Genomic DNA, 20,600 nt, shown 5'->3' with positions numbered 1-20,600 from the left:
GCCTGCTCCGCGAGCGCTGATGGGGGGCCCGGTACCGACCCGCTGGGACCTCAGCCCGCTCCGCAAGCGCTGATGGGGGTCCAGGTACTGACCCCCCTGAGATCCGGACCCTGCTCCGCCAGTGCTGGCGGGGTCCCGGTGCGGACCCGGGCCCCGCTCAGCAGATGCTGACCGGGCGTTTCCCCGGTGGAGCCCCAGGGAGCTGGGAGGTGCCCAGGTGCTGTCACAGGGGGTAGATAGTGCAACCTCTTTCTCCCGTCAGCAGCCGCTCGTTCCCGAGCCGTGCGACCAGCGAGGGGGAGGGAAGAGCCCGACCCGGGGTGGTGTCGGGGCTGAGGGAAGCCCGGCCCCGCGGGGAGCAGAGCTGTGCCCGCGGCCCGGTCCCCCGGGACCGGCGGGACCCTTGGGAGAGCTGCTCAGCCGTGCTGTCGTGGCGATGCCACCGGTGCTCCGCAGCACGAGGGGAGCCGGCAGACACCCTCCAGCACTTGAGGAGTTGTCTTTTTTAATGTCTCTTCAAACGTCCTTAAGTTACTTCTTGATGTTAAATTGGTTGAATGGGACCAATTCTGGCAAAGAGCTTGACCCCCAAGGCCTCGTTTGATACCACGGAGATGGCTCATAGGGCTTCAAAGGGCCCAAAGCTCTGTGCCACCAGGCTGTGAGCAGGGGAGACTGAGCACAGCAGGGAACAAACCAGTGTTCCAGGAAAACATCACCTGCCATTCAGACACAGACAGACAGGACTGAATTAAAGGTTCTTTTATTTGGCTCTGTCAACAATGCAACCAAAAACCTGACTGAGCTGTTAACAGGCACTAAACAGTGCTGGGGTAGCTGAGCAGAGCTGAGCACACCTTCCAGTGCCTTCGTGGAGCTGTGTTTTGCACTCCAGGGAAACCACTTACCATAAAACCTTTCAACATTGTCAGACACTTTAAACAACTTCTTAAAACAGCCACAGCTTCTTCATTCTACGAATCTTTCCTTAAGGGAAATGACCTGAACCTTGTCAGAAGCATTCCTGCAAAGTTGGGTCGGCAGCATCATCGCTCTCCTTGTTGTCACTCATCCTTCCCCGCAGGTCTGTGCCCCAGGCTGAGCTGTGGGGGGTTTCAGCCCCAAAATGTGGGTGCAGCTGATGCTTCTGGCCAGGCTCTGCCACCCCCAAGCCCTCTCCATATCAGCACTGGTTGTTTGTAACAGCATTGACCCCACAGTAGAACATTAACTTGTTTAGCCAATGTGAAACCGGAGATTCTTACTAACTCACTGAATTACCAATTCCAGTAACAGAAACAACAAAAAGGAACTTCCCTGGAAGCCAAGGCGCTGCAGATCTGTAGGTTCCTTCAGTGCCAAGGTGAAGCCCAGCAGAAGGATGTTTGTTCTCAACCTACACCAAATATTGCAATAGGATTCTGTTTCAGAGCAGCCTTGGAGCAGTTTAAGGGGCAAAGTTGAAGGGACACTTCTATTTCCTGGTCTTCCTTACAACTTCTTTGACTCCCTGGTTAACAACTTTCAAGATCTTATCCAGTTTGGTTTTTGTCAGTGCCTTCCTGCTGTACCACACTTTGTCCCAGACGGAGCACAGTGACTTGGGAGACAGGTAAAGAGGGTGGTTATCATTCATCATGTCCGGCGGCCTCCTCCTGGCATACTCCTTGTAACTGGCGACTGGACAGTTCTCTGGATCCTCAGGCTTGGCAAAGAGCCGTGGGCTTGGCTCCCCTTCATTTCCCTCTGGGCTCAGATCATCCTTCCACTCCAAGTATTCCACCTGTCCTTTGGTCTTCCTCAGCACCACCTGTCCCCAGCACAGCTGGTAGGTCCAATGGTGGGTACCTGCCCCAAAGCCCCTAATGAGGTTGGTGAACATGAGGTGCAACAAGCCCTGAGGGTGTGTCTTGCTTAAAATTCCCTTCTTAAAAAGGTTTTTCACATCTTCATCTGTCATGTTCTCCACAACACTCCACATTTCCTCCTTCTCCTTTTGGAACAGGTACCAATGCTTTAATTTCCAGGCTTCCTGAGAGGCCTTGAACTCTACCCCTTTCAACATGTTGTACTTGTAATTGTGGTCCTTGAGGTACCGGTCGATGCTGCGCTGGAAGAAGCTTAGGGAATTGGAAGAAAAATCCATGCCATTCTGTCTCTTGGTGGAGCTGAAGAATGAGACCAGGTAGTGGTCGAGGTCTGCAGGAGGCAGCGTGTGGATCTTGCGCGTCTCAGAGGGGTGGTGCAACTTCAGCCACTCTTCAAACACTTTTATGTCCCCCAGGGTATAGTTTCTCTTTTTCTCCTGATTCTTCAGCACATCTAAAAGACAAGACACGGCTTTGTGGACAGCAAGAGCCCACAAAGATCAGTAAAACATGAGGAGATGCACCTGCCTTCGGGAAACCATTCAGAAAGGACAGGATTCTCCCTAATCCCCTCCCCTAAAATTGTTGGTCATATCTGTGTTCTCCACAAGCCAGCACCACCCAACCGTGCCCAACTCTCCAGGGAAAGTCAGGCTCCTTCCTGCTCCCTCTTCCTTGGCAGCTGGCCCTGCTCACTGCCACAGGGAAATTTCCCTCTTAATGTGAAATAACAGCATGAACCAAAGTTTGGGGTGGACAGTGAGGGAGAACAAACAGGTGAGTAGAAGTGTACTATGATTTTGTTTAAAGGATTGCCAGGATTCCAGTTGGGCTCTCTCTCAAGTTGTCATGGCAATACCACATCTACCTAGTTCGATGTAGCATGAGAAATGAATTCTTTGGATTGCTGGAAAGCTCCATCTGCTTGCCTGTGACTCGTCCAGGGCTGAGGAGGGGGAGATGGAAAAGGGCTCACAAGCCAACACCTAGAGATTCCCCTTTTTGCACCCAGGTTCTTTTGTACAGGCTTAGTTGTCATCCTGAAAGATTGATCCCTGTCCCACTGGTTTGGGGGTTTGGCCTGTTTTGTACTGACTGCTCCAGGTGCAGAGAGGAACAGCTCATTAATCCGTAATGCTGGGGCCTCCTCTGAGCCATGAGCCAGTTACCTTGGCAGTAACAGCTACTACACAGATATTCCCAGAAGAATTCCCAGTCCCTTCAGAGGACACATGATGTCAGTCATGAAAATAGTAAAATACTGCTCCCAAACCCCAACTGTGGCAGTTTGTGTGGTTATGGCTCCACAAGGAACAACAACCCCATAGCCTTTCCAGGACCAGCACTGGTGCTGTAAGCACATTCCAGGCAGACCCCAAACGCTCCCTCTGCAACCTCTGCCCTTTCCAAGGATGTGCCCAGGCCCCTGTGCTTCAGGACAGCACATAGGAAAACCTTCATTCTTGTAAGGACTAAAGCAGTGTGTGGAGTTCTGCATTTTCCATGCAGGACTGACGCTCTGCTGCCACTGCCAGCACTAGGAGGTTTTACCACTGACTTTGGTGCAGCCAAATTTCTCTGCATTACTTCTTGTTTCTTTCTCTTGAGACCTGAGTTCACCTTTCTGGCTCCAGTTTCCCACAGGGACTCTCTCAAGTACAGCCAACATACTGTGTGGGGATACTGGGTAAAATGGAAGACCAAAGTATTCAAACTTGTTTGGGCTGGGGCACAGCCAAGAACACCTTTGGGCACCACAGATAAGGGCATTCCCTACAGAAGTACCAATTCCTTTAGGCAGGGAGCTTTGTAGTCCCCTTGAGCAGAAACAGGAGTGCCCTAAATCCAAGAGATTTACTAAGATGCCGCAGTACAGATCTTGGCAGTGATGTGAACTCACCCTCCTTGGATATTTTGGGAAAGTGATTAATAGAACACCCCCACACCCCTGCAGACACAGAACTCCAGGCTGTCTTACCTCTGTTTGAGGCTCCAGGTGGATTGCTGTCTGGACTCTGGAAGGCTGAAGAACAAGGTATCTGCCCGGATCCTGATGTCTCACTGTCCTCATTCACGTTCTCAGCACCATCCCAGCTGGAGCTTGGTGTGCCACACTCTGGAGAGCTCAGCTGGAGATGCTGCTGAACATCAGCAATGGCTTGGAACTCAAATATCACTGAGGGCTGTGCCTCAAGCTGGGCCCTGGCTTTGGTGCGGCGGACTGGAAGGGATTTGAAACATACCTTTGGTGCTGCTGACGCTGGGAGGCTCCTTGCTCTGGAAGTTTCAGCTGTGGGCCCTGTAGCAGTGAAAGGACCCAGCCTCAGGACGTTCCTGCTCGGGTCTTCTGGGTCGCTGACAGGAGCCTGCAGAATGTAGGCACGGGTTAGGGGTGGCCTTGCTGTGGGGGCAGAGGCAGCTTTTTGGGGGTCTGTTGGCTGGTGCAATGCTGTATTCTGGCAGTGGAGCATCTGCAACTCCTCAGCAGACGGCTCTGACACATTATCCTGGCTGATTCTGTCTCCCTGGTTGTCTTCATCTGCCTCATGCTGCTCTTCATCAGCGATGATCTGTAAGTCTTCATCACTTTCTGACTTCAGGTCCTGTTCACCAGTTTGGACTATACCACCAGACACTGTGAAGTTCCGCTCTGCTGCAGAGTACAATGTTATGGGTTTCCTGGTATTTTGACTCCCCCTGGGCTCATTATTCCTTGTGTAGGTGCTGTCAGCTGTCTGCTCACTGAACCCTTGGGATCTGCCACATGACCCTGTGCTCCCAGAATCTGCTTGACCTATCTCAAAAGATAATGGGGTCAGCTTGAGCCTCTTTTCCTCAAAGCTACCTTCCCTTGTCAAAGACTCAGAAGACAGGAACCTCTTTATCTTTCCTACAGCCTCAGTCTCTTCTTCACCTCTGTCACATAACTTTCCATAGTGCCAGTGATAGGCGTGTCCGACTCTGCACATCCAAAGCAGAGCGTTGTCATTGCTCAGGGGACCCGTGTTATGCACAAATTCCAGGGCTGGGATCTGGTTGCATATGGTCCCGTGACTGTGTGCCCAGATCACAAGTTTGGAGAGATCTGCTTGAAGGGAACTGGCACTGCTGCACTCTCCATCACTGGCGCTCTTGCTCTGTAAAGGTGTGTTGGAGAGAACATGAGTGAGAGAGGATGTGCAGACAAGAGCAGTCCTGGGGCTGTTTCTGTCCCTCCCCAACAGTGCAATAATTGTAGACCAGCAATTTCATCTCAGGATTCTTTTTAAAAATCAATTTGTTCATTCTTTCTGTCTGTGCTATCATTTATGCCATAACAGACACTCACCATGCTGCTGCTTTCTGTCTCACTGAGCCTTCTCTCAGGTGGAGATCAGTAAGTGACTCTTTGAATGGCCTTTCTCTCTCAGAACCTGAAATGATCATCACATGTGTGTGCTATATACATGGATGTGTGTATATGGATACATATGTATATAAAACCCTGGCCAGAAGATGCAACTGAATTTCTCCATGCTCAGCCCACTGCAGGCCTGTGCCCTCCCTGGGCTGAGCTCCCACTGTGCTCCCAGGAACTCTACACACAAAACCTGACTGGGGTAAATATTTGCAGGATCAGCCTCTGCAACACCAACGAAACGGAAACTAAATATAAACACTGAAAATAGAATTTTACAAACTGAACTCTGCAAGCTATTCCTTCAGCACTCCGTGGTTGGCAAGCTCTGTGTCTCCAAGTGCTGATCTGCAGAGAGAGAACCAGAAATAGTGAGGCTGGTTCAGCCTGACATTCTCTGACTTTGCAAACAGTAGCAAGAGGCAGTTTCCCAACTGAAGAACTTGCACATGCAACTCGTATTTGTATTAGAGACTAATCTGAAACTCTCCCATCTGTTTGGAAGGCTCCATGCAGCAGCCTGGAAGTCAACCCTGTTTCTGTGTCACAGGGAACATGTAATGTGCCCTCAGCACCATGGCAGCCCTGTGTGGCCATTGCCAACACCGTGCGTTCGCATCTCGGTCCATGATTAATTAAAAGCTTTGCAATTAGTGGTGGTAAAAGAAGCAAGGCTGAAAACGCTGGACACGGGGACCTTGTCTAAAGTGGTTCTTTGAGCAGTTCTTTTGAGCATTTCTGGCCTAAACGGGACACAGCTCTCGGGGAGAACAGGCCCTGGCTGGCTGTCAGTGAGCACACGCTGCGCAGGTACGGAAGCTCCAGCCCCAGGGCTCCTGCTCTCCCAGCGAGATGGGGAACACGGGAGAAGCCCATCCCAGCTGACAGCTGTAGGGCTGCTCTGTAACCCCTGAACACGGTGCTTGTCCGCAGGGATTTATCTCAGGAGTGTGGTAGTTAGACTGAGGGTTAAGCCAGCAGCCCAGGGGCAGGAACAGCTGTGCCGCAGAAGTGCTGGCCCCAGGCAGAAGCTGTGCCCGGTGCCCTTGGTGTCCAGTGAGCTCAGTGCCCACCCAGCACCAGCCCAACACACCGGCTCTCCTGTCCAAAGAGAACAGGTCACACCTCTCGCAGGTGCCAGCCGACAGGGAATGACAGGGAAGCACAAGAACTGCTCCCTTTGGGGTGAGCCTGCAGCACAGAAGCACAGCTCCCTTCTGCACTTAGGCTCCATCAATCCATATGTTCCTTCCTAATGATAGCACAGATAATTTTAGCCTGAGTGCTTGGCTGTTGCATGTGCCAGCGTGTGGAATGTGCAAAGGCAGGGTTTACTGAGAATTTTTTACCGAAATCCGCTGCTGCTTTAACAAAAAGTCAGACAATAAAAGCCTTTTTGGAAGCAGCAAATGCAATCTGAGCTCCTGATGTTAATCAAGGCCTTGTATGGGATCTACTGTTCCCGTGAGCTCACTCCTGATGAATCCCAGCAAACAGGGTGGAGAGTCACCTCCAGTGGCCATTTCAGCTGCCCTGACCCCTCACAGAAACAGGCTCTGCCCAAGCTTCTCCCCAGAGATGTTTGACCTGTTCCCACCTCCCCAGGCCAGGCAGCTCACAGCCTGCTCCTGCTAAGCCCCTACAAGATGAACATAAACTTGGGGGAGAACCATTTTCCCTCCTGAAGTAAAAGGGAGTTTTATCTTCGAGTTCAGTCCATGCAATTCCCCGAAAGGGCTGAGCCACTCAGACAGACTCAAAGGAACTTCCATGCCAACAATCTGGTGCCTTCAGTCAGTGTGGGAAAAGGTAACAGGAACGGAAGCTCCACATGGTCGTAAGGCCACAAAATTACTGACTTGGCAGATGAACATCTTGATCCCTATCACAGGCCTCTGCAAATGGAATGCTTTTATCTCTCCTTATCTCCAGGCACATGTCTTCCTCTTCCTGATCTCTTGGAAAAAAAAGCCTTTTTTTTCTCTTGCTATTTAGTTCCCAGCACAGGCTCTGGTGTTCAGCTACAGACCCTTCAGCCTGCTGTGGCCCTCAGACTTCCAGCAGCTGAGATTTTGCTAAAGAAATGGCAAATGGAATCAGCCTGGATTCACAGTCACAGCTGAATGAGAAAAATGACCACTGTCCTTCCCCCAAAGGCTGAACTGGCACATGTGTCTTCCCTTTGAATAATAAAAATCCATCTTGATCGTTTCCACAGTTTTTACCTGCTTTCAACCACCCTGGGATCCCTGTGGGGAGAATTCTGGGCTTGGAGTTTGGGGCTGAGGTTTATTTTGGAGCCTTGTGCCTGATTCAAGTGTCTGTGTGGCTGGGAGTGATGTTGTGGGTTAATCCTCTTTCCAGGAGAAGCTCCCATCTGATAATGGACACTGTGTACAGGACCCACACTTTTCTGCAGGAAAACAGGACATTCCAGAGCTGTACAGTAAAGGATTTAAATTTTTTTTAACCCATAGGGAATCCAGTCTACTGCTAAAACCTATAGTTAGGTGAATTCAGGCTCACTTATGGGAAAAAAAAAAAAGTGTTTGTTTTTTTTTTTTAAATCTACAAAGTTTGGCTTTCTCAGGGCCCACTCCACACAGCTTTCCAGGCCTCACTGTTGTGGGCACTGATTTCACCTCTGTATTCCAGAAAATGTGGCCAAGTAATTTCACAGGAGTCCCCAGCACTTCAAGGGAGACTGAACTTTGGGCTGACTGAAACACGGAAATGCTTTTTCTGTTTTAAGACTTTATGTACGTCCTTTGAGTCCTTGGGGGGAGGGGAGGGAAGCCAACTCAGCACTTTCTGAGATTTATCCTCCTGTAAGGTCTGTCAGACAGTCACCTGAGAGTATCACCACTGGGATGTTCCTCTCTCCCCCTCCCAGGTGTGCTGAAGGCCTGAACCCATAAAACAGACACAGCCTTGTGCAAACAGTAGCACTACATAAAGACACTAATTTCGAGGCACTAAAAGCTCTTTGCCCCCTCTGTCCTTGTCCCATTGCCCTGTGACAGCCCTGGCTGGTTCCTCTCACGGGCTCCAACGCCTGTTTTGCAGATTAGAACCTGGGACACGCAGGGAGCCAGAGAATTGGAGAGCACTGGCTTCCCTGCTCCAGATAAGACAGTGCAGGAAACTGCAACAATCCTGGTAGGAAAACAACAGGATACAGAACAGCTGTGCTTAAACTTGACTCCTGCCCCCTTCCCAGCTCCCTTGGGAAACCCTCCCTGGAGGTGAGGGGACCTGGGACAGTCCCCAAACACACACGTGGGGCATTGCCAGAGCATGGGGGCATTGCCGGGGCCGTGTCAGGGCAGGAAAGGCTGAAGCTGCACTCAAACACATCTGGCTGCAGGATGGGAGCTGAGTGGAGCAGCTGCAGCTCATGGCTGCCAGAAATCATGGAGCTTGTCCCACCCTCCTTAGCAGGAGCCTGGGGGGTGGATCCGTCATTTCCTAGCACATCGGTTTTCCTGCTCTCTGCAATGTTTGTTTCCCTCCTCATCTGCCCCGTACAAAAATCTTCTGAGCCACCTCTTCAGCTCTCTTCCTGCTTCCCCACATCCTTCCACCAACCTCTCCTGACCTGCTTGCAGAAATACAATTCCCAGGATACATCCTGTACTTGCTACAGGGCACCATGCCTCCATTTTGAGAGATGCTCCCAGAAAATCCCACCCGGCGTGTCTGTGGAGGGCAGGATCTGTCTGCGGGCACTGGCTCCGAGTGGGAGACAGACCCTGCTGGAAAACACTGGCCTCCTGCACCACATTCCTTAAACAAGAGCTGTTTTGTTCCAAGACTCAGACACCACTTTTTCCCCGAGTTCTAATTATCTCTGCTCCTGAGGGGCTGCGTTCCAGAGCCGCTGGCCTGGGATGTGACTGTGAGCACTAAATCAAGGCCTCTGAAAAGTGCTAATAAAAGCCATGGGCAGCTGGCACTGCCAGGGCCACCAAACAGGGATCAGCCACCAAACCAGCCTGAGTAAAGGAAAAAATTCATCGGAAACCATGAAGTTCTATAAATAGGAGCTCATGTTGTATTTCCCAGGAGGAAGCTGGAAAGCTGAAATCAGCGATGGGCAAATCTGTGACCTGGGCAGGAAATGCTGCAACGTCACTAACACAGTGTCAAGGTGCAGTCCGGGGGCACCTCACACCTGTGCCAGTGCCCCAGGGACATCTGGCTGGACTGTCCCCACGATTCCATGTGCAAGCTGTGACAGATAAGCACGGAGACGTTACCGGCACAGCCCAGCCGCGGGGATTGACCGTGTCCCCCACCGCTGTTTGTGTGACAGTGGTCTGTCCCCTCACCCTGGGCACGAGCTACCGGGGTCCACAAGGCCAGTGCAGGAGCATCGCTGGTTCACTCGCTGTTCTCGGGATTCGTCCCCAAGTGCCGGGCACGGGGTGGCTCCGGTACCTCCCGCTGCACCAGCACCTTTGGTCCGCCCGGTTCTGCCGCGTTTGAGCGCGCCGGGCTCCCGAATCACCCGGGAACGACGTGGGACGGGCACCCTTTTGTTCGTGCTCCCCCGCGCCCGGAGCCGCCCGGTACCGGCAGGGGGAGCTCGGCTCCGGTACCGGCGGAGGGCGCTCGGTCCCGGTACCGGCAGGGGGCGCTCGGCCCCCGGTGCTCGCCCCGGCCGCGCCGGTCCCGGTCCCTCCGGGAACCGCAGCACCGCAGCCAGGCCCGCACCGGTGCGGCAGGGCGGGGAGAAGGGAGTCCCCGGGCCGGGCTCGGTCGGTGCTGCTCTGCCAGTACCAAACAGCCAAAGCGAACAGCTGGCGCTTGGCGAGGGAAGGGCGCAAATCCTGTTTGATTTGTCAGGGTGTTTATCGCCGGTTTTTTACATTTCTGAGCAGCCTTTTGAAGTTTGACTAAAATCATCGTGTGCTACAAGGTGTTTCTTCAACCATCTGCTAAACTGAACCGAACCAATCTAACCCAACCCAACCCAACCCCACCCATCAGTGCTGGGAGCAGGACACAGCACCCAGCTGTGTTTCACCTCTGTTTTGGGGCCTGGCACCCACCCCTCTCTGAGCTGAGCTAGACCCTGTCCCCTGTTGTCCCACCTGCCCGCAGACCAGAGCTCACGTGTTTCCCCAGCACGCTCTGGCTGGAGTGTGGCAGCAATTTGTTATTAAATAGTGATTGTGGTGAATCTGTGACTTGTAATTAAATGTAATTGTTCAAAATGGGACATCGTAACCTAGTTCTTTTACAATACAGACCATCTGTAGCAACTGACACCTCAGCTCCTTCCTACCCCTGTCTAAAGGCCCTGAAATCGAGGTGATTCAGCCTGGGGATGCAGGACTCAGTCTCGCCAGCACTAGCTAACACTGCACTGCTGCACCCCAGGTGTTTACGGAGATTTGCTGGGATGTGATGGGAAATGGCTCCTGGAGACAGGAAAAAACACTTTGTTGGTAACCACGTACCTTGCAGGGGAGGGGAAGCTCCTGGGCTGTGGGATGGCTTGTTTCCAGTCCCTGCTGGCTCTCTGGCATGGGGAGCACAGAAGGAACCCCAAGTTCTTGTCCCTCACAAAACATCCCCCTGAGCAGCACCCCAGGATTTTGGCCACAGGCAAATGCATTGCTTTATGCTCCCTAGTGATGCCACGGGACACCTGTAAGACTTGCAGGCTCCCACCTTTGGAGCCTTGGCTCCTGCTCAATTTTCTACTCTGTCCTTGTTTTGACGTGCCACTGTGTCCCTTACCTGCTCCAAGGTCAGGCAGGCAGCCTCCCACAGAGCACAGCACTGCCCAAGGACAGGATCTCATCCAAGGCACAGGGCAGCCTAGGAGAGAGGGAAGAGAGGTGTTAGTTAGGAAAGAGAACTCCAAGCAACCTGCCAATCCCTTGCGTGGGATGGAAGCAATAAGCAAAGCTCTCTGCCCTGAGAACTGAGAGCCCTCAGCTTTGCTGGGCTCTGAGTGGCTGCCTGGGGCAGCAGCCAGGACCAGCAGGATCTGGAGAGTGGCTCCCCATTGCTGTCTGCCACTCCTTGAGAGCAGAGCTGAGAGCCCTAGGGATGAAAACCCCACAGCTGGATGATTCTTTGGGCAAGAAACTCACACTCTGGCCTTGGATCTGGGAGAGCTGCAGCCGTAACACCCTGCCCAGAGTGGGAGGAGGAGCAAACCAGGCAACTCCGCTCTACAGATTCCAGAGAAACCAGAGCCAATGGGTGGTTTGGATCTGGAGTCCTCAGCTGAAACTGTCCCTGAGGGAAGGATTCTGAGAACTGACTTACACCTGCTGCAGAAGGAACTTGTCATCTTGCAGGATGGAACGAAGTATTTCTCAACAAATAAAGTATTGTCATGTATTTTTTGAGCCCTGAAAATGTATCTGAACTGCCCCTTGGAGGGAACTTAGCTCCACAGGGAGAGTATGTGAGCTCATGCAAATGCTCCTCTGGCTGAAGGTGCAGACAGTACTTGCACAGGAGGGAACCAGGAGTGATGCATCCCCAACTTCCAAACCTGCTGCCAGGCAGTGGGAGTCTCTTTTGGGCTGTGGTGATGCTGGTTTTACCTAAAACCAGGAATGCAGTGCTGTGGTGCAGAGCAGGGAGCTCTGTAGTTCTGCACACAAGGAGCCCCTGTGCCTGTGTTTTGGGGATGCTGGGGCCCCATGAGGCACCCCTTGCACGGGCTCGGGTCATTGCCCACCACATTCACTGCCCTGGTATCGGAGAGCTCACCAATTAAATATTAAAAACTTCTGAAGGATATTGGGTTTCTTTTGTTCCTTTGGCATCGCCAATGTTCTCAGTTCTCCCTGACTTCAGATGCTGCATGTTCCTGCCTTCATGTTCTTTTAGTGCTTAATTTCATACTTCCTTTCCCTCCTGTCTGTCACAGGGAGCACCTGCTGTACAATCCAGACCAGGAGATGGCATTTAGGGAGCAGATTCCTCACCCAGATCCCAGTCTACAGTCAAACCACCAATTCCAGGGTTCTGTGCACAGGCCGTAGTGTGTCTTCATACACTTCCACCCAGTTGATGCAGAGTGCTTTGGCTTTGAGTCTGGAATCAGAATGTGAGATTCCTGAACGCTTTCACCATCTGAAGCACAAGCAAACCTTCACACCACGAAAGCAAAAGCCCCTCAGTCATAGAGCAAGGATTCCCTGAACTGTTCCACTGCACAACATCCTTCAGGAACATATGGGCCGGCAACCACGAGATGTCCACAGCATAACTGCAGCACTGACAAACCAATTGAGCCTCAGCAGCTGCCGCTGGGGAGGTTTTATTTATCCCCAGCACTGCCTTTTAAACTTAAGTGCCACTGAACAAACACATCTTTGATCCAAGCAGGAAATAATTTGGAGCTTTGTGTTTAATAGAGCTGCAGCCCTGGGGAAATGATGCCATTCTTGGCCGGGATGACAATGGGGCTCACGGCAGGCACAGAGCATGGCTGTCCCCATCCTCTCCGACCCATCTGTGTTTGGACACCTTTGTTCTTGACTCAGTGTGGAAACAAGCTGCACGGGGGCCAAGGCTCCTGAGCTGCCATGTGTGGCACCAAAACACAGGATTTGGGGAGGGGGGAAGCAGGATTTGGGCAATCCCTCCTGTCCTCTTGCTCCTTCTGCCTTTGGAGTCTCTCATGTCCCCCTCAGCTCCAGGGGACCCACAGTATGGATTAGGGGGCTGCAGACACAATCATGGAAGAACACGTGGGCAGTACTGGGCTGTATGCACCTGTGTGATCCATGTGTCCGAGGTGGGGCACACACACCTGTGTGATCTGTGTGCCCAGGGGGCACACACCTGTGTGGTTCCATGTGCTTTGGGGGCCACACACACCTGTGTGATCTGGGTGCCCAGGGGGCACACACCTGTGTGCTTCCATGTGCTTTGGGGGCCACACACACCTGTGTGATCTGGGTGCCCGGGGGGCACATACCTGTGTGCTTCCATGTCCTTTGGGGGCCACACACACCTGTGTGATCTGGGTGCCTTGGGGGCACCCCCCCGCCCCCCCTTTATACCGTGGACACCTCTTCAAATGTTGCTGCAATTTTTAGCAGTAAAATCCTGTGCTCAGAGCAGGGATCAAGCAGCAGGCAGGCTCCACACCGGAGGGAGCATCCCTAGGTGCTCTGCAGGTGCCTCTCTCTCTGTCAGGGCCCTTTTTCATTTAAATAACCTGTGCTCAGACTGTGACATTCCCCTGTCTGGAGTCATCTGGCATCTGTGCCATATCCATTAGAATGGTAGATGCAACAGGAGACACCTGAGGACAGAGGGGCAGAGCTAAGGTTTCAGGAACAATCCCAGAGCCTGGCAGGTGAGCGATGGAGATGGTGCAGCAATAATGCATGAGCTGCGCCTGCCTGCCCTCGGCCCTGCGGCACTGCTCGTCTGGGAGCTGCTGTTCCAGTTCCCTCTGAGCTCCACCACAGTGCCACCCGCACTGCTGGGAGAACCAGTACAGCACAGCGGCCCAGTAACGGACTGGGAACGCCAGGTGATGGTGGGCTGGGAGAGAAGCAGATCCGGGGGCCTGAGTACTCTCAGAGTCCTGCAGAGCCCCCCCAGGTTCCAGCTCTGGACATTGCTGCTGAGCCAGCAAGCCCCCTCGAGAGGCTGATAAGGCACTATACTCAGGGAGTCACAAAACCAAATCATTGTAAGGAAGTGAAGGAGCTTTCCAGGCCATTGGTGGGCACAGGAAAGCAAGAGAATGGCAGTCAGCTCTCCCTGCAAACCAACCCCTGACTAAAGCAAGAAGGAAATGCAGAGCTGGAGCTATGGACAGAACAGAAATGGTGTTTACTTCCCTGCCCTGGGATGGCGGGAGATGTGCTTGGAAGGAGGGTTGTTTGTATAAATAAATGTTCATTCTTGGCAGTGGAATGCAAACTATGCTGAGGGGCTGGAACCAGGCACTCGGGAAAGCTGAGGCCAGAGCAAGGGAGAGACGGAGTGAGGCTGCAGAGAGGAAATTCACATTCATTTTTAGCAACTTGGAGAGTTTCTCAAGCCTGCTTGACATTTTTAATTATGCTGATGCAGAGCCCATTTCAAGGACAAAAAAAGTCAGGATTGCAGGTTAAACAATTAGGAAATTTCACACCAGACAGTGAGGAGCAGTGTTGCCTGGGGGTCTGGAGACTCTCTGAAACACGGGATCATCTTTCAGCCTTTCTAGACAGACGGAATTTGAATGTCTTGCAGAATCCTCACCCAGGTCAGGAACTCAAGAGCGTGGCCCTGTAAACCTCTCCTGATGGTATTTTCTGCAATCACATGGCAGGCAGGAAAGATGAGCCTGAGCCACTGCTCTTTGTCCAGGCTTTCCTGCAAGGTTTCTGGAAGGGCAGGAAACCATCCTGCAATGTGGCATCGACTGTGTCAGAATCTGTAACTTTACAGTGGGAAACACTGCAATTTCTCGTGGAGAGTGAGCTCAGCTCGGTGGTGTCACATCACAGAGTCAGGGCCTGTCTGTTTTCCATGCTCAGAAAGTGTTGCATTGTGACCTCAGGGTCTCACTTTCCCTGTGTATTTGTGGAAAAGAACTTTACCTGCCTGCTCACCCACCGTCCTTTCTGAAGAATGTGCAAGGACCTGTCCCTACATTTCAGTTTGGGTGTCAGGGGCCACGGCTGTGGCACTGGAAGGGCAGGAATTGCCTGTGTTGAGCAGAGATGTCAGCCCCCTGCTCAGAGTCCAGTGCATGAGCTGGCACTGGGCTGGGGACAGCGGAATGGAATTGGAACCCACCTTCTCTTTGAGATAATGGAAAGTCACAGGGAGGTATCCAGCTTTGGGCATGAATAAATCATTACAGGTATGAATTATTCAGGGCTCAGCCCTCCACATGTGCCAGCAGCATCTCTACTGTGCGGGGTTTCTTCCCCAACACTCCAGGTCTATGGTAGGCTGATGAGTCCAAGTATTCAAATAAGATTAAAATAATTTAAAATCTATCAGTAAAAAGCTTCTTGAAAGTGCTGTGACACCTCAGGCTGACATTCCAATGGTCAGGCAATGTCTGAGCTCCATAAGCTGTCCCCAAGTTAGTCACAGCATGGGATGGGAATAAGAAGTGGCTCAGGAAACTGGGAGCACAGGTTGGAAAACTGGAATGATGGGCATAGAATCAATACAGGAACCAATGCAGCCTTCTGATAACCTCTAACACAAACACAGGTATTATCTGGATTTCTCAAATGCCAATAAGCAATTTTGGTAGCACTTGGGGGATCAATCAAAATTTCTGGCTTTGAGCTGTGCTGTGAGATCAGTGGCTTTGCCTTGTGGTGCTTTTTTAAAATCCTGTTTATTATGAGCTGAAATGGGTTGAATGAAGACCTGGTTTGCAGTGACTGGAAGGATGGCACTGTTAAAGCTGGTTAGAGTGATCACTGTTAGAGTGATGATTTTAATGTCAGAGCCCAAATCACTGAGCCTGGGGCCCAGGAGAGCAGGGGCAGCCACGAGCCCCAGCTGCTGCCAGGTGATTTCTGGGGAAGAGCAGCAGCTCTGGGATGAGTTGCAGGGGGTATAATCAGACCACAGATTAATCAAACCACAGATTACTCAAACCATAGCCTAATCTTCACCATTCCAGCCCTGACTAGGAGGGAGAAAAGTCCTGTGTTGAACAGCCAGGAAATGGCTGGTTCGTCCCGCACAGGAAATGAGTCACCCCAGAGCATCGGGAGGAGCTGTGGGGACAGGGAAGTGCTGAAATAACATGGACGGGGAATAGCAGAAATACAGAAGTCTCTTGCGTCGTGGATTAAAAAGAAGGAAAGATGTAAAACGTGAGCTCTTGTGATTCTACTTCAAATTTGAAGTTCATGTAGGTGCTTGCAGCATGAAATACCCGTAGAAGGGGAACTCGGAGTGTGCGATGGCAACACAAACCATGCCCACGTGCAGCTCTCCTGCCTTGCAGAGTGTCCCTCACCTGCTCAGCTCTGGCCCTGCACAGGAAGCCTCACGTCACTGTGGTGGCAGAGCTCCAGTTGGGGAGCCCATACACAGGTTAGGAATCACAGAATCATGGAGTTATTCCCCCTTGTCCAGACCCTTGTAAAAAATCAGTCTCCAAAAACATTTCTTTTTATTATTGACAGCACATTAAGCCCAATTCCAAACCCATTTATTTATCAACTACCAACCAGAACATTCTTTGATAGTACTGCATGCTGCCAAACTCTCGTGGATCAATGGAAGAAACACTCCCCTCACTCATGTCCTGCTTGGAAAGCCACGTCTGGGCAGGTATGAGCTGCACCCCTTCCAGATGCTGGAACAAACACAGCCAGCTCTCCCACTCCTTCTCCTCCAGCCACCCCCGCTGCAGAGGCACTTTGGGTCCCTCTCCTGGTTCCTTCCCTCAGGTATGAGGAGGGGAGGCCGTGGGTCAGAGCTGGACGTGTCTGCTGGACTGACAAACCCTGCAGGGATTCCGCTCCTGCTCGGATTCCGCTCCTGCTCTGCCCGCCCCTCACTAACCATTCCCAGAGCGGTGATGTGGCATCGTGAACGATGCACAGAAGAATGTTCTGGCACCATGAGATGCTGCTGAAGCTGCCAATACACTTTGAAATAAAAACGCCGTGTTCGCTGAGAGGGGCTGAAAATAAATAAAAGCCACAGAGAGAAGCAGAAGGATTGGAGACACCCCCTGCTCCCTGGTTTTTTTGGGATTCAGTGGTAGCACAGTTATCTGTGCGAGTTCCCTGGTTTAGGGCCTTGCTGGGAATAATGGGGCAGGAGAGGAACTTCCAGGAAAACAATTGTCACTGACAGCAGTATCCAGGATGCACCGGTCTACTCAGGGGTTTGGGCTCCTGAATTATGCCCTGTTTAGGAGGGTTCTGGTTTTCAAACCGCTGACAGAAACGTTGGGTGGAAGAGGAAGGAGAAGGGGAAGAGTTTTGCCAGTTTGTGAAGGACACGGTTGCGAAGAGAAGTGTCCGTGACCCCACACGGGCTGTGGAGCTGTGTAACAATACAAAGGGAAAAGGCAGGAAAGGGTCCGTTTTGTTTCAGAGAGTTTTTCTTCCCTGCTGGTGAATTAAATGCCAAGAGATAACACATGCAGGAAGGGCTCAAAAAGGGAACAAGCTGGGTGTGCCCCAGAGCCCTTCCCGGCCAGAGGAACCAGGGCCAGAACCAGGGTGGGACGTGGGACGTTGCTTGCTGTAGGATCATACAAAAGAAGCTGATTCATTTTTTTCCCTTTGCCCTCCTCTTTTTTTTTTCATATCGTTATTTTCATCTGGGTTTGTTTTTCAAAACAAACACAAGGACACATAGGGGCTGGTCCTGCTCCCTGCTGGGTTTTCATTTCAAGTGTAATCTTGTTCTTAAAAGCATTTTCCTCTTTGGCCCAGAGAAAACCACAATAGTGTCACTGGTCACTTGTAGTCCCATAATACCTGAGCAGATGCCATCTAAAAAATTCTGTTCCTATTGCAGGAAAATGGCTGATAAAATGTTGCACAATCATCATTACTGCAAGAACTGTGGAAAATCAGGGTGAGCTTGCACAAACCTTGAAGAGCCTTTTAAGTCAGACCACACCTGCAAAGGAAAGGCCTTTGGAAATTCGGAATCCTGTGGTGGCATTCACCTTTGTTTGCTCTGCCAAAGATACCTGAAAAGCACCTGGGATAGCTGCACATGCCGTATACTCATGTCAGCAACCACTAGACAATCAGACCCCGTCCTGGCCTGTGATCTGTGCCGAGTGTTAATGAATGTTTTCAGTCTTTGTGGGGTGTTCAGAGTACTCTTCTTTAGGGTACAGAAATACCCCGTATTAAAAAAAAAAAAAAAAAAAAAAAAAGAGAGATTCTGTCTCCACAGCATCCTCTACCATCAAGGGATTCCTTACTTTGGGAAGAAACACCTCCATGGGAAATGCACCTTAAACCAGCCACAGTTCAAGGGAGTGCAGGGAGCTTGTGCTGGCAGTTAAATTCCTGCTCTCTTTGATCACATCACTTTATCTCTCTGGCTCTCAGCTACAGTGGACCCATAATCCCATCATTTTCCCATTCTTTGCCTCATTGAAGTTGTAAATCTCTTATCTGAGGCAGCAGCTGAGCCTTTCATATGCAGGACACAGTAAATAACCTGGTTTCAGATAGGTCTAGTTCCCTTCAGCAATAGGTCAGAACATACTTTTCCTTGGTTTTAAACTCCAGAGGGGCCAAACTGGAAACCCAGTAAGCCAAAGATTTGGGGAATCAGAGCTCCCAGCTTCTGGAAAGATCCAAGGCAAAGGGAAGCTCCTGCATTTCACAGAGGGTGAGAAGAGTGAGGCAGGTAGGTGATGTTTGATCCTAGCCACTGAAACCCCTGAGCACTGCCTCAGTGAGAAATGAGGGCTCTGGCTAGAGGACCTGGCACAGGAACAAGGTTTTTGGAGAAAACAGACCATTTCACTTCTAACTTTTTCTCTTCCCTACTCACGTGTCAAGTGTGCGCTTGAGAGAGACACGAGAATTCAAAATGCGTGTCTGTACCTGCCAGAGTTACCTGACACAAAGCAGAAACACTGTCCAGGGATAACACTCCAAATTTCCTTTGCACTCTTATTTTTAAAATAATTTTCTGAGTCCTCCCATACACAGCTGTGTCACAGCCCAGGTGTTTTACAAGTGCTGCCAAAGCAGAGGTGCTCTGGCAGAACTGCCAAACACTCTCACAGAAAAGCCCTGGGTGGGAGGGTTGGCAGGGCAGAGGAGCCTGGCTGAGGGCAGAGCTATAAATTAGCTAGAAACTGTCCAGTTAATCCCCGTGGGGTAGGGCAAGTGAGGCTCAGAAAACGGGCACTTGACACCGGAATCCCCAGCGAGCAAAAACTGCCTGTATTTAAACAGAGTGTTTCATCCATGGCAGCAGTGGCTCCATGGAGCAGTGGTGGGGAGGATCCAGCTGTGCCCGAGGGTCGGGGTTGGGGACAGACCCCCACACTTGTCCCGGTCACCCTGCGGGAGCCACGGAGAGATCTCACACAAAGCCACCGCAGTCGGTTGAAATTAACCAGAGGTGGCCCAGCACTGGCAAAGCAAGTCCTCCAGAGGTTTAACAAGCGCCGAATCACTGGAATATACATGAATCCCTGCAAAAGTGGGGCCTACAGGCAATGACCGACATTAAGAGTGAGACAAGCCGATCTAATTCCGCACTGAAGTGCCCCTAATGGGCCATAGGGCTGGGCAGCACAGTGTCACAACGGTACCTGAGGCTCGGCAGGTACGTTTACCGTCTTACCTCACAGGATCTATCTCTCTCTCTCTCTCAACCTCTGGTAATCTTTATCCTGAAGACATTAACTCCGTCCTCTACCTTAAACAAGCCCCTGCGCCCTACGCGACCCCTGAGAGGCAGCACAGGCGGACGCGCCTCACCCGGGATGGCGGCGGCGCGCGGCTTTCCTGCCCGCCCCCAACATGGCGGCGGGGCCGAGCCGCCCCCGCGGCCCCCGGCTGCACCATGTGCACGCGGGGGGACCCCCTTGCCCATATCCAAGATGGCGCCCAACGCCCTGATTCGGATGCCCTGCCCCCAATCAAGATGGCGGCTCCGGGCGTCATTCCGGCCCCCTTCCCGCTCTGAAGATGGCTCCTCCCAGCCGCCTCCCTCCGCCTACCGAATGGCGCCGCGCACCGGCGAGTCGCCCCGCCCCCTACCCCGAGCGCAGCCAATCGGCTTCTCGTGAGGAGCCAGGGCACCAACCCCGGGAGGCGGGCGGTCCCGCCCTCCCGTCAGGGTGACAGCTCCGCCGGCCAATGGGGCGCCGGCGCGGGCGAGGCGGGCCGGGCGGTGCCGCCATTTTGTGAGTCTATAACACGGAGCGGTCTCGTTCGTCCCGCTATTGCGGTGCCTCCACTCCGCTCCCGACGGGTCGTCTCCGTGTGCAATGGACGGGTGAGTCCCGCCCGGCGCCGCGCCGGGGCCACGAGCGGCGCTGCTGAGCCCCTCCCGTGGTGCGGGGGCGCCCGGGTCGACGACCCGCGCCGGGGGCTGGGGCGGTACCTGTGGGGGGCCCACGGGTGCGGCCGGGGCAGGCGGGGGAGTCTCGTGTGGGAGCCCCCCCTGTCCCTGGACCTCTCCCCGCGGGCGGCGGAGGAAGCGGAGGCGGCCCCGGCGCGCCGCCTCGTGCGGGCCGTCCCCATGTGCGCTCCCGCCGCACCCCGGGTCCCGGCCGGGGAGAGCTCGGGGGTCCCACCCGGAGGGGCTCCGAGAGTCCCGGCCGAGGGGAGCTCCGGAGCTGCCGGCCGGGGGGGGCTCACGGGGTCTCGTCGGGGCCAGGA

The 20,600-nt window shown here is 52.7% G+C and overlaps 2 protein-coding genes across 6 annotated transcripts in view; one reads left to right on the top strand and one right to left on the bottom strand.

Moving 5' to 3' along the window:
- Window positions 1–746: 746 nt before the first annotated feature.
- On the bottom strand, window positions 747–19,748 carry LOC121667698 (uncharacterized protein KIAA1958 homolog). 4 transcript variants are annotated; one of them, XM_042034770.1, is made up of 6 exons: window positions 19,558–19,748; window positions 11,014–11,094; window positions 5,197–5,281; window positions 4,112–5,005; window positions 3,847–4,009; window positions 747–2,340 (listed from the first exon to the last, which is right to left on the bottom strand). In XM_042034770.1, exons 3-6 carry the CDS (start codon window positions 5,197–5,199, stop codon window positions 1,475–1,477), a joined length of 1,926 nt encoding a protein of 641 aa, XP_041890704.1. In that variant the 5' UTR covers window positions 5,200–5,281; window positions 11,014–11,094; window positions 19,558–19,748; the 3' UTR covers window positions 747–1,474. The 4 variants fall into 4 exon arrangements, with proteins under 4 accessions (XP_041890704.1, XP_041890790.1, XP_041890878.1 ...); XM_042034856.1 differs by having other exon boundaries at window positions 3,847–4,006; XM_042034944.1 differs by having other exon boundaries at window positions 3,847–3,997.
- Window positions 19,749–20,048: 300 nt separating this feature from the next.
- PTBP1 (polypyrimidine tract binding protein 1) overlaps window positions 20,049–20,600 on the top strand; it is a 28,094-nt gene continuing 27,542 nt past the window's right edge. Inside the window, exon 1 of one of the 2 annotated variants that reach the window (XM_042036022.1) lies at window positions 20,049–20,214. In XM_042036022.1, the coding sequence (XP_041891956.1) occupies window positions 20,207–20,214 (8 nt within the window). In that variant the 5' untranslated portion in view covers window positions 20,049–20,206. The remainder of the gene's footprint in view (window positions 20,215–20,600) is intronic. The other variant, XM_042036114.1, reaches the window with a different exon arrangement.

The sequence above is a fragment of the Corvus kubaryi genome, unplaced genomic scaffold (genome assembly GCF_017639235.1).
Source record: "Corvus kubaryi isolate FWS band 111438036 unplaced genomic scaffold, C.kubaryi_AGA036_p1.0 121, whole genome shotgun sequence".
Lineage (NCBI taxonomy): Eukaryota > Metazoa > Chordata > Aves > Passeriformes > Corvidae > Corvus > Corvus kubaryi.
Note: the sequence above shows the minus strand (reverse complement) of the source record. Positions and strands in the feature narration are given on the sequence as shown.

Bases quoted from the DNA above. Each gene is read 5' to 3' on its own strand.
- LOC121667698 (XM_042034684.1), bottom strand. The intron at 2,341-3,846 runs GTAAGACAGCCT...CTGTCCACAAAG, and splicing joins ACCTGGAGCCTCAAACAGAG to CCGTGTCTTGTCTTTTAGAT.